At 39.8% G+C, this 13,474-nt stretch overlaps 1 protein-coding gene across 4 annotated transcripts in view; it reads left to right on the top strand.

Annotated features, from left to right (window-relative positions):
* LOC146459540 (receptor-type tyrosine-protein phosphatase F-like) overlaps positions 1-13,474 on the top strand; it is a 57,601-nt gene that overhangs the window by 27,042 nt on the left and 17,085 nt on the right. For 3 of the 4 annotated variants that reach the window (XM_085089424.1, XM_085089425.1, XM_085089422.1), the window contains 11 exons: positions 1,038-1,328; positions 2,196-2,295; positions 3,320-3,662; positions 5,049-5,091; positions 7,122-7,239; positions 7,640-7,809; positions 8,884-8,972; positions 10,220-10,310; positions 11,781-11,857; positions 12,812-12,848; positions 13,247-13,344. In XM_085089424.1, coding sequence (XP_084945550.1) covers positions 1,038-1,328; positions 2,196-2,295; positions 3,320-3,662; positions 5,049-5,091; positions 7,122-7,239; positions 7,640-7,809; positions 8,884-8,972; positions 10,220-10,310; positions 11,781-11,857; positions 12,812-12,848; positions 13,247-13,344 — 1,457 coding nt within the window. The remainder of the gene's footprint in view (positions 1-1,037; positions 1,329-2,195; positions 2,296-3,319; positions 3,663-5,048; positions 5,092-7,121; positions 7,240-7,639; positions 7,810-8,883; positions 8,973-10,219; positions 10,311-11,780; positions 11,858-12,811; positions 12,849-13,246; positions 13,345-13,474) is intronic. The other variant, XM_085089423.1, reaches the window with a different exon arrangement.

The raw sequence follows: 13,474 nt of genomic DNA, 5'->3' as shown, positions 1-13,474 counted from the left end.
GGGCTGGTTAGGGAGACGTATTTTCCCTTCTGTTCATAATGTTTGGGAAATTTCAGCGCTGTTACCAAAGTCAAAGATGCGCGATTCTTTGTTGTGGCCTTCCTTTGTCCGTTTATCGAAATCAACCGGCAGCCGTTGAACATAAAAAAAGACGTCATTCACACAAAGTTTAGTTATCTCGATTCGCAGTTCTTGGTTGTTGGTTTTTTGTTATATTTTTAATTGGTACACGTCATCACAAATAATTGATTAGTTTTGCCCGAACTTAAGTAGGCCCGCGCGTTGGTTGTGTGGTATACAAGCGGATTTCCTCTCGAGCAAAATGTCTCTGTACGTTTTCTGATAGATATATAGATGTGCACGGATGCACATCGCAGGAATGAATGTGCTCTTGTAATGTGCACATGTGTGATAGGTTATAAATGCGCTTCCTTCTCGTCTTGTATTTGGCTTCATGCTTAGGAGGTAACATTTAGAGGTAGTAGGACGGAGGTAATATTTAGCGGGCTAGAGGTACTATTAAAAGGTTTGCTACATAGTTTCTGATGCCTATCATTCAGAGTGGACAGACCAAATCTAGCTAGGCAGTCACGGTATGACAGATAATTGATTGACTGCACTCACGGTATCGCAGGCCAGGACAGATTATGGACATAGCTCTCTTTTGTACCCTCTTGGTAATGAATTGTTGAAAACTTGCGCACTGTATTCAAGTCAGACATTTTTATGTGACTCAGTTAAGTCGTCACAGCTTACTTCAAAGCTCGAAGGCGTTTTCGTTTTGGTGCGATAAAACATCCCTCTTTCCTTGTGACAAGATAAGAACAGGTTTATACGGACGTGAGATGAACATGTTCACCAAAGTAAATCCATTTTATTTTTTTTATCGCGGACCCACGAAGTTCCTTTGCTTTTTGACAGCGAAGCCAGCTTTCCAGTCCATGTCATGTGAAAATATTCGTGTTCTATAGTTTTCCTAGGCAATTAATCAATGAATATGCCATCACCGACGGTTTTATTTCTCATTTCTCGGACAGCTCCCAGTGGACCACCAAGGAATGTAATTATAATCAGCACCACTTCAACGTCGTTTACTCTATCGTGGGATCAGCCGCTCGAGCCGAATGGTAACATTGAAGGCTATGATGTGCAGTACTACGAATCAATCAAACCAAACAAGAAGAACATTGATGAGAACGTAAGGGGGAATGAACATACAATTAGAGAATTGCAACCTTGGCGTGATTATGAAATACGGGTGAGGTGCCGGTCAAGTGGCGGACGTGGGCCTTTTTCAGATCCGATAAAAAAACGCACTGATCCTGGAGGTAGGCGTTTGTTTGTTTGTTTGTTTGTTTGTTATTCTGTGATGTGGCAAGTAGCCTCAGCTTTGCTTCAGCCTCAGGAAAACATTTAAAAAGGCGCCTAAATTTGGTGACGTGGCGGTTGCACACGAACCTTTAAATTTCACAGTAAAGTTTTTGTCTTTCACCCGTAAGATAGTCCAAATCAGGTCTCGGCTGTGAGAAGGTGCGTGGTATTTTAGACTGTTTGGTACTGTAAAGGTCCAGAACACACTGAGATCAAATTTTCCCTTGCTGTGGATTTACGTTCATAGGTGGCTGTTTTAAGCTGTTGTCGGCTACCAGAAAGATTTAGAATCGCGTTTACAGCAAACGTGATACTCGCGTGTATGTTTTCTTGAAGAAATAAGTACATAGATGAGAATAGTACAAAATAATTCTGGCCTTTGATGCTAACACAAAAGTACTCAATTTTACTGAGAAACTGAAAAAAGCGAGCGGCAAATATAGGGAAAACAAGGTCACGTGGTATTTTTTCCGTTTGCGGTAAACTTAATTGTAAATCTTTCTATTAGTTCAGTGGCAAAACTGTTGAAGAACTGCCATTGTGACCCCCCCCCCCCCCCCCAGTGAGCATTATTGGTACAATTGCATGACATGAACAGTTACGTGAAGAGTGCGCGAGGTTTGTACATTGTGAACCCCTCTCTTCCCGAGCTCATATGGGGGTGGGGTGGGGGAGTGGCGTGGGTAGTGTGAGAAGGTGGGTGGTATTTCAGACAGTCAAACGAATCTCCCTTCTAGTTTTACTCACCTTGTAATGGAGATGTAAGTAAGAAATGAACTGAACGTTTACAAAACTGAAATGAAAACTTGTTTGTCTTTATGTAGCGCCTCCACCTCTGGGGACATTAGCACCACCTGATAAGGTGGAGAGCTACTCATTCAGCGTTGTGCTGGCTAAAGCGTCCAATGACAAGGGAGTGGTCAGGTATGGACGTTATTATAACCATTTTCAGTGTTAAACGCACAGCAGAGAACAGCGACTATCTTCGACATGGTAGATAAACAGCTGAAAGACCGTTTAAACTGCCAAGTCGGAAAAACTTTCTTCTTGTTAGCAAAGGAAACGACAAATGAACTACAACAACTGACCTAAAATGGCTGATAAATGTGTTAGCCTGTTGACTATGCACGGCTCGCAGGAAAATTCAAAATATTTGACCGCTTTCCATCGGCTCTGTTCCGGTAGAATTCGGCAGTTTTGTTCGCAAGGCGTTTATAAATTTCAAAAACGTCCATTTTCGATCCCCGATCAGGTACAGTCCGAACACACGTCATGGCCGTGGAATTATGTTTAAGCACGGTAAACGAATATTTTTGGTCCTTGCACATGAATGAAAATCATTTTGTACTTGAAATTTAAGCAGAAAAAAAATGTCATTCTCTATATTTCTCAAAGACTATTAGTAGTTAGGCTCAGTCATCTGGTTACTTGTGAAACTGTATTACATGTAGTTTGGATTATGCTGGTTCGTAGTTTCGAGGCTCACTTTAAGCGCAGTGGTTAGAGCATCCGACCCCTTTGTGGAAAATCATGATTTCGACTCCCTCGAGTAGTTTCTTTTGAATTCAATGCTGGCGGGAAACTTAATGATTTTTGTCTTAAACGATGTGCCCAGAAGTTTTAGACACTTACTTGTACATGTAAATGAAATAGGCCATTTCCGAGTTGCTGTGAACCTCATGAAAGCGAGGCTAAGTGCAAAACTTTTTATATGGAAATTAGTTTTGTTTCCATATGAATGAAAACTAATTTTCATAACAAAAACTTTGCACGTAGCTTCGCTTTCGTAATGAGTTTCAAAGCAACTCGGAAATGGTCTATTGTTTTTTTATTTGTAACACGATGTAATCACTTCGATGTGAATCACATTTGCAAAGACTGACCCCTGATCTTCCTCAGGTAATGGAATCGACTTACTCTTGTGTGTTTTTATTGTAAAACATTGCAGCTATTACCAAGTAATCGTGATAGAGTTGGCCACAGACAATACAAACAAACCCGTCCCCGCGCAAAACCCAGACAACTACAAAGCAGATGACCTCTATACGTACGATCAAGCACGCAAAATGAAGCCACAGCTTGTTCCCTACATCGCTGCTCAATTTAGCGCCAGTGACTTTGACCAATACAAGAGTTTCGTTGTGGGAGATGGCAAGCGAACCAGCTCGGTAGCAAAAGACGTGTCCTCCCGGAGAAGAAGAAGAGATAGCGACAGTAGTTCGGAGTTTTACAATGGTGCTCTGCAGGAGAATACATTTTATGCGGTGTTTCAGCGTGCCTATGTTACCAAGGTCAGATTTTGGGAAATTTTATTGTATATTTATAAATAAACGTTTTTACAATGACTGTCAGAATTACCGAGCGCTGGTTGGCTCGTAGCTATTGTCTATAAGAGTTTATATAACAAACTTAATTCTACGCGCATTTTGATTGGTTCTTACTTATGACTATTGGAGGACAGATGCATAGATGACGTCACCATTAACTTTTGCTTCTCTATTATATAAAACAAATAGATTCCATGTTGCCGTGCGTCCGTTCAGCAATAGATCACAGGAGACGTCAAAATGTGGTAAGAAAATCAGTGACACACTCGGCTGCGCCTCTTGTGCCACTCTTGTTCTTACCACATTTTGACGTTATCTGTGATCTGTTACTGAGCAGACGCACGGCAACATGGAATCTATTTGTTAAGGCAATAAAATGACGTCAGACATTTCGCGCGCGCTTTCTCAGCGGAAAATGAAGCCAGTTACGCTCGTGCTTTTTCCATGTTATTGTAAAACAACAAATCGACGGCAGTCTTCTATGGTCTTTACTCTTATGGACCATAAAGTGAGGTCATAAAATGTTCAAAACTTGGCAGTGAGATCACTTGCTGTCCGCTCGAGTTTAAACATTTTATGGCGTCATTTTAAGGTCTATGAAAAAGAGTATCCGCCATAGAATACTGCCGTCGATTTGTTGATTATAAATATTATTATATATTTGTAATATTTCTCACCATTATTTATACTCAATGTCACCAATACTGTCACACCATTAAGGTGTGAGCATTCAAATGAAAGCCACCGAGCAGTACTTTCTTGTGATCCTGTTTATTATACTGTACAATGTGGTTCTAACTTTTTGAGTCTGTGGGTCAAGCCCTGAAGTGTGACCATTCAAATGAAAGCTACTTAGCAGTGCTTTCCTTTCGCGCTCATAATTGTCCTGCGCGAAGTGGTTCTACCTTTAAAGTAAAGCGCGCGCTCTGGTTGGCTGATACGCGTCATCCATATACCCGTGGGTTGCACGCTGACATGAGCTTGCTGTCAGCTTGGCTTCTCGCTCGTTTGATTCCATCAAGATTTATGGAAGTCTTTTAGCACGTACCCTGTCTCAAAAAAATTCAACTTGGATGTTAAATCACCCGAGAAAATTTGTCTTCACCTGTGACGTAAAGAAGTTGAAATCATTGGCTCATTTGAGATCTTATGCCCGGAGAAACTGTCAATATTATTGAAATCAATCGTCGCAAGGCAATGTTTGCCTGCAGTATTTCCCAAAGCGAAATTAAGGGATTTCAGTTTTTATGTTGGGTGTTTGCAGCTATAGAAGTAAAAGAGGTAAAGCTTGTTGATTACTCGTTTTCTGACGAAGAACTATCACTAAACATAACTTTTCTTTATTTTCAGGATGTTTATACCTCGAGTTCTTGGATCAAACCAGTTGAAACAGGTATTTTGTAACGTATGCTATACATACGAATTTTAGATAGGAATAATGCTTGGTCCCTTGAATGTTAGTAAATTTAAATTGGGTTAAATCACTTTCGATGGAATTTCATATATCCTTGCCAAAATGTTCTGCTATAGTCGCCTTATTCTAATATGGTAGGGACAGACTGTAATCTTTTATCATTAATGTACAGTCCAACCCCCCTTGAATTGCTTTGGGGGTCACTTGCGACTGTTTCACTAATCCAGAAGTCCTACAAGTGACCACTTACTGCCAGTTCGGATTTTTATAAATTTTTGTTGTTTACACAGCTTTCACCAGAATCAATTGGTTATTATGAAATATTTTATCTCTTGACTTCAAACCTATCCTTTAACAGTGTTTTGTTGTTCGAGCTCTGGAAGAATTTAGCACGGTCCCATATTTGCACTTGCCTTGATGCAAATGTACACTCTTATTATTCAACACCTTGGAACACTTCCCAAATATGGTCAGGTGCACTGAATATTCGTCGTCCGTAGTCAACAGATATCCTGCGATATTCCTAATCCCGTGTGTCGGGTAGAAAAATGGCAAAATAAAGATCGTCTCCAGCTTTTCTGCAATAAAATTGTGGTAATAGTATTTGAGATGGTAAATAGCCTCGTTTTCGCGCCTCGTTGGCTATAACTAATCTCATATCCAACAAGCGCGAATGGAATAATTGTTTTATTAAATTCTCCGCGTTTGGACATTGCTGTTGAAGTTTATTGAATTTTTATATTTTAAAAATTTAAACGACCGGATGTTGAGGCAGCCTCCGACCAAAGCGCGCGAAAGATCACATGACACGCGCAGCGCTTTGCAAACGGAGTTGAATGAAAAATCGAAAGCGAAGAAAATCGAACACAGTCGGACATTTAAAATTCAAGAAACGTTTAAATGTACGAATTATAACCTTTCTGAGACTAGCATTCAAGTGCTTTTGAAGTTCCAGCTCATCGAAAAGCGTAATTGTTGTGCACATTTGAGCAAATGTTCTGCTGTGTGGTGCCAAGCGAAGGAAGAGATCAGGGCAAGGACAGCTTTTTTCATGCTGAACTGAATTCCTCGCGGACGATTTAAAACACCTCAAGTGTAAGGCAAGTCTAAGTGTACGAGGTACAACCTCACTGAGACAAGCATTCAGTGCAAGTTTTTAAACTTCAAGCTTACTTGAGAAGCGTAAGAGCTTTGCACATTAGTGCAAATGTTTTGCTGAGTGGTGCCGAGCGACGGAAACGAACATTATGGCCGCCGCTCGTACGGATTTCGTAGATGAACCATCTGAAGTCCTCGTAAATTCGTAAAAACATAAAGGCAGGCATGAAGCTCTTCCTGAGAAATTTCTTCGATTGGCTTTAACCTCTTACCGCCAGGATTTGCAAGACATCCTGAAATTTTTGAAGGTAACCGGTCGTTATTGTTGTTGTTATGTGATCTAAAAAATCGTAAAATCTTGCAATTTTGAAGATTTTAAAGGAAAATTCAGAGATACGTACCATTAAATAGTGTCATACCGAACTTTGTGGCCTTTATTGTTGTTATATTGAGATGGCATTGTTTGGTATTTCTTTCTTTTCCTTTTTTTTTTTCCTACATTTTTCCGAAGAAACTTTTGCTTCCCGCCGAAATTTAGCTTAGCGACACCTGGGGCTTTCGTTTTCCATATAAGGTCAAGCTACGGTATATGAGCTGATAACCGAGATTTAGTGAACCAATCAGAACGCTAGAAATGCAATATCCGAGGCTGAGAATTTAATAAGAGATGATTATAGCCAACTCGGCGCTTTGCGCCTCGTTGGCTATCTATCATCTCATATCCAACGCGCGCTCGCTGAATAATTGTTAATTAGACCGTACTTACATAACCAATCAGATTGTGAGTTTGCCCAATAGTCGGTCACCGAGTTGTGCTAAAATGACGTATAATGAAATAATTTAGCGTATTCACCTTGTTCAATGTCGTTGCTTGGAGTTCAACCTCAATATTATTTATTTTTTTGTTTAAGCGGCCGCTGTCCAACCGACAAAATCCTCGGGATCTACTCACGTCGGTCTAATCGTGGGACTCATTTTAGTCATTGTGATTGTTTCCGTCCTGATCATTGTGGCAGTCTATTTTATCAGGTAAGCATACAATACACGGGACAACGTTTTTCCAATCGAATGTATGCGGTAATATTGTCAATGATGCGAACAACAAAACAATCTTCATCCGCCGTCGATATAAACCTAATTGTCGGATAAAACGTACAAACCATGAACAATATGCAGAGAGACCTACTAGTCATGTAAATTGTTTACCTGTGATTACAAATATTTGGAAGCACGTGCCCTATTCAAGCGCAAAATTTAAATATTTTGCACGCACAAAAAGTTCAGGATGCGAAAGGTTTATACCTCGTTCCTAACGTTTATCAATCAAATGTATTCGTACGCTCCCCTCCTGACGTCCAAAAGAAGACGTTACGATTAACCCCCAAGCTGAAATTGCAAGTCTTGATAGAGTTTCTGTTTGTCTGTGCAGGAGGAAGCGGACGAATTTCGACAGGGTACTGGATGACAGAGAGGAATTCACAAACGGCCAGCCTGTGAGGATGAAGAAATTAAGCCGTAAGCGAAAATCACTTCAGAAGCGACTAATGGGTAGTACAGAGTCACTGAATGGACTGGATGATTTAGCGGCAGCCAGAGCAAGTAAGATAACTACTCTAACATTCGCTCACAAACAAGGAACTAAGTAGTTCTGTTAAATACTTGCTTTCAAGGTTGCATGTGACGTCATGGCGGTCATGTTGGTGTACGGGAACAATAACATTTTCTCCACTGGGAATTAACCTCCATTTCTATGCAAGTATATGAACAAATTTTCTTTTGTTTTGTATACCAACATGGCGGCAATGCAAACCACCTATAGACCCTATGCAAAAATGGCCGACATTTAAATATTGTTTGGTCTGCATTCAAATTAGTCCTAATAACTTCGTTCAAGGTAAAATATTCTTTTGGCTTTTGAACTCAGAAAAGAGCCTAGTAAGGCTAATTTGAATGCAGACAAAAGAATACAAACATGTCAGCCATTTTGCGTAAGGTTTATGCCCAAGGCAAGTTTCGTGTGATGTAAGCAACTAATTCCGCAATTTAACGATAAAAACGAACGACGTTTTGCAGTTGTTGTGACACCGTTTTCAAGTTCATACTGATTAAAATATACTAAGTTTTAATCATTTTGAACTTAAAAATGTTGTCATGACGACTCCAAAACGTCGTTCATTTTTATCGTTTACTTTGACTTGCTTTTGTATTACGAAACCTTTACTTTTAAGGGTTTCAAATCGCCTCCACAATTTAAAGGCAATTTTTGAAGATGCTGCAACTTTTCTTCAAACTATCTCCAGAAACTAGTTCCCTTAAGGCCCATTAAAACGGTTTCAACATTTGACCAACATTCGTTCAACAAAAGTTGAACGGATGCTGTGTAAACGTTGGACAAATGTTGAACAGAGTGTTCAAACGGCTTCAACGCCATTCCATATTTTTGAGAGCAAAGGAAATGTTGAATCGATATTGAATGAAAGTTTAAACCAATTTAATTTTGATTCAACACGCTTTCAACAAGCTGTCAGTATTTTTTGCACTTTCAACAATGTTGTAAGACCTGTTCAAACGCCCCCGACATTTGCTTGAACAAAGTGTTGAACACATGTGGAAGCAAATGTTGAAACGGTTTAAGCGGTCCTTTAGTTTACATTTCATTGTTTGTTTTACTAGGACGACAACCCGTTCCCATAGATGACTTTGAAAGACACGTGGATAGAATGCACATGGATGGAGACCATGGGTTCTCGGAGGAGTATTCGGTATGCCTGAGTAAACTCGTTGCCCCACAGAATTACGCACAAGTGGAAAAGAAGAGGGCGTTGAATCACCCTTATATTTACCCAAATTTGAGAGAGGTTTTGTTTGACAGACAAATGTTACACGGCAACACCAATGACATCAAAAGTTCACCAAATGTAACGAACCGCCCATGACCAAGTTATCTTCCGAGCAATTAACAATTATTCCACGAGGGTGCGTTGGATATGAGATGATAGATAACCAACGAGGCGCGTTGCACCGAGATGGCTATAATCATTTCGTATCCAACAAGTGCGAGGGCGAGGTGCCATGGCCGCTAAGCCAATCAAATCCCTGGAATTGCATAATACAATGATCCAGTTTTTAATAATTGCAATTGTATGTTTTTTGAACGGGTTGGTTTATGTATGGTTATGACCAAAAGCTTCTGATCGCAAATTTCTTAGAGAAACGACAAAATTAATCATTTTGGTGTTTTCCATCTTTAAGAGCTGGCCCACCAATGGGCTGGAGCTTGAAGCGTTTTAAAACAGCGAATTCTGACAGTGATACGCGCCACATACAGTAACTAATCCTTTAACAACCTTTCAAGTCTCATCAGTGATCAGCATCTGATTTCTCCTTGCGGTTTGACTACTTAATCGAATATAGAGGTCATGAGAATATAGGAAATGATCACCAAAGATAATTTGTCTGGGCCCGGTTGTTCCGATTAACGCTAATCCACGATTAAAAGTTAACCGAGATTTTCAGCACGCTTGTTAAAATGTTCTTAAAATCTAATATTTAGCCAATAGTAAAGAAAAGTCAAAGTCAAAACTGAGGGACAAATCTTTTTGAAAAATCTTTATTGTTTAGTAATTAAACTCGAATCAAAATTCTCGTTAATCCAGGATTAGCTTAATCGGGCCTTGAACAGCTGGGCCCTGATGTCTAAACAAATTCTCCTTAGTAGCACCATAAGACATCTATTAGAAAAGTGAGGAAAATATGTGTTTAAATCTGGACTTGTAGGAGTGCATCCGGTATGCGTGCGCCCTTAGTTAAACTTTAGTTTCTTATTCCCCCCAAGACTGTTTGCGTTAGTCTTTTTGTTTGTTTGTTTGTTTTGTTTTGTTTTGTTTTTGTTGTTGTTGTTGTTGTTGTTGTGTTTCCTACGAGCTCTCCAAGTGTGGGTGCCCTGTGATTATGCATTTTCTCTGCACTATCTTACCAACATCTTGTTTTTGACTTTCCTTCTTTCCTGCAGTTTGTTCAACCTGATGATGAATTTTCTTTTCAACAATTCTTAAATCCTGCAAACAAGTACAAGAACCGATATGCCAACATTGTTGCGTGTAAGTATTTCTTGTGTAATGCTACAAAATATAAGCAAACAAAACCAACTAACCAACCAACAAAAACAAACAAGACTCCACCCTTAAAGTTGACAGCTTGTCACATAAATGCTTTGTGTGTTTGTTTGTTCGTTTGCCCTTTTGTTTGTGTTAGTTCAGTTTATATATGCACTTATTGCTTCTTATTACGCGGGATGACGTAGTCAGCCAGCGTCTTAAATTCGGGACCGCATTCCTTTCGACGTCTTGGGAGTCAAAAATTGCCTTGTTTTTTTAACTTTCCCGTATCCCGTGCCCGTCCCGAAAGAATTGTGTGATTTTTATTGGCTGCAACTTCGAATCACGTGCAAGTCAGGTTGGATTGCATCATAAATGTTCATTTCACCAGAAATGACATGGCACTTTCCGCGGTAAAAGCGGTAAATTAAAAGAATAACTTCCAAGAAGCACTCGACTTTTAACACAGTGGAAATTGGAGAGTTCCTGGCGAAGGAATCATGCTTTGTTTGACATTTGTAGAACCACGATGAGACTGAGAAGAGGTCATTTATAAGCTTATGTTATCAAAAATCGTAATCACTAATGGATTTCCAGTACAAATACAAGGGAAACAACATAACACGATCATCGTGACTGAAACTATTCCATTAGCAAGGATAGTTTTATCAATCTGCGAAGCATACAACTGGAATAAATGAATCTGCATCACGCGTACATGCCAGTATAGGCATCTTGTTGCCTTCTAAATCGAAACATCAGTTCCTTCGAAACGTAAAATTTCCCGTTGTTTTCATTGTGATTAGAGGGGAGCAGCCGGGGATGGCGCAGTGGTGAGAGCACTCGCCTCTCACCAATGTGGCCCAGGTTTGATTCCCGGATTCGGCGTCATATGTGGGTTAAGCTTGTTGTTGGTTCTCGTCCTTGCTCCAAGAGGTTTTTCCCCGGGTACTCCGGTATTCCCCTCTCATTAAAAACAAACACTTCTTAATAGAGTTCTAAAGTATGACGTCACAAATGTTTGAATTTTTGAAATTATGGGATTTGTTAGTATATTCGGAAAGAGCATGATGAAAAATGCTTACTTGACAAAAATCAGCATCTTATTGCAATTTGGGGGCGAGATATTAGCTCTGTTATGCCCGGGTGACTCCATACAAATCCTTATAATTTTGTCTGAGTTCTTAACGTTTGGAACTGAGACAAAATTAGAAGGATTTGTATGGAGTGTTGGGGGCATAACAGAGCTAATATCTCGCCCCCAAATTGCAATAAGATGCTGATTTTTGGCAAGTAGGCATTTTTCATCGTGCTCTTTCCGAATATACTAACAAATCCCATAATTTCATAAATGTAGCTTTTATGACGTCATCACTTTAGAACTCTATTCCAATTCGATCTGTCCCCAGTTGGTGATCTGCACTAAATACATTAACACTTGAATAAAGTGATATATTTTTTATTTTATATTAGATGATCACACGAGAGTTCTCCTAAATCCTGTTGAAGGACTGGCTGGCTCTGACTACATCAACGCCAACTTCATCGATGTAGGTGTTAAGGTTTCCGTTTGGAATAAGGCACGAACTGTTCCATTGCGCTGCAGTTTCTAAATTGCACCCTTTGTCTTGAAATTACTGCGCGTAATGCTGGGCTGTGTACATTCAAAGGTGCAACTCAGATAGCGTTACACTGCTTAACATAAGACCTCTTATTTTGTGTAGGTTTTATTGCCGAGTTGCAACGCATTTGTTATTGAGAGATAAGAAAACAGTTCAATAACTGGCGGTAAATAATAATTCGTGTAATAAATGATAATAAATGTAAATTCTACATGTAAGTGTTAAGGCCGGTGTAGGACTCGTTGTGGATGGTTAGTGATAAAGAACCCACGTCACTGTTTGATATTGGGAAGGTCCTCTCTAATATAGGTGGATTACATTGCCGCCGTGTTGGTGGTAAAAACAAAAGAAAATTTGCTCACATAGTTTGCATAAAAATGGACTTAACTCCCAGAGGAGGAAAATCGTATTGTTCCATACCACCAACATGGCCGCCACGACGTAACGTGCAATCAACCTATTATGGACTAGCCGTGGGTTTGGGTGATGTTGTGAGACCATCAATATTCTGACCGGTACAGTTTGCACCAGAATAACCAGATATTCTTACTTGAATTGTGATGTAGCATTTATATGGATGGCAATTTGGCTGAATACATTTATTTCTTCATCTCGTAACAAAATTTTGCTAACGTTGTCACAATTTCAAATAGAAGAAAGATCCTCGCAGTTAGTACGCAACTTACTGCGAGGATCTTTCTTCTATTTGATCTTTCATCCGCAGTTCAAGAAATATGTTTCATATGTTTACATTCAGTTGTCACAATTTCGCGCTCATAATGGCATCGTTTCTTCTGACTCTACACTTTATTTCCCTGAATGTAACATAGGTGCTCTCTTGTTTCTCACCTTACCGCTGACTATTGTTCCTCTTCTTTCCAGGGTTACAACAGACAGCGAGCTTACATAGCCGCACAAGGTATGACGATTATTAAATTTCGTCACCGCGAATTAAATGTCTTCCCAAACTCATCAGTAATTCATCAAGCCAAAACAAAGCAAATCACTACCGTGAAGGAGGTTTAGAAATGTGATCTTAATTATCATAAAATTTTGTGAACTTTTGCTTCGAATTTCTCCAAGAATTATCAATAGTTTGAGAAGCTATATCAAACACTCGAAAGATGGTTTCCTCCTACATGTATTTCCAAACACCTCGAAGTTGGTTAAAAGATCTCGGCTGCGCCTCGTTTTTCCAACCTACTTTTCGGTGTTTGGAAATCAGAGGAAACACTCTTCCTCGTGTTTGAGATATTAATTCACCCATCAAAACCATTAATCCTCGTTGTTGTGTTCTTGTTCTTTGTTCTTGTGTAGGTCCGCTGATGGAAACGTTTGATGACTTCTGGCGCATGATGTGGGAGCAGATGTCGTCCATCATTGTGATGTTGACAAAATTAGAGGAGAGGGGAAGGGTGAGATTTTACGCTCCTTCCTAATACGCAAGTCAGTAACCTCGATTGTTTCGAGGCCTCGACATACTGACGTCAGTTTCGGTTTTCTTTGCCTTGTAACATTTATGCCCAGGTAGTGTTTATGATTTGA

The sequence above is a fragment of the Pavona decussata genome, unplaced genomic scaffold (genome assembly GCF_977016875.1).
Source record: "Pavona decussata unplaced genomic scaffold, jaPavDecu1.1 SCAFFOLD_219, whole genome shotgun sequence".
In the NCBI taxonomy this organism is placed as follows: Eukaryota; Metazoa; Cnidaria; class Anthozoa; order Scleractinia; family Agariciidae; genus Pavona; species Pavona decussata.
This window is presented reverse-complemented; position numbering and strand designations above follow the sequence as displayed.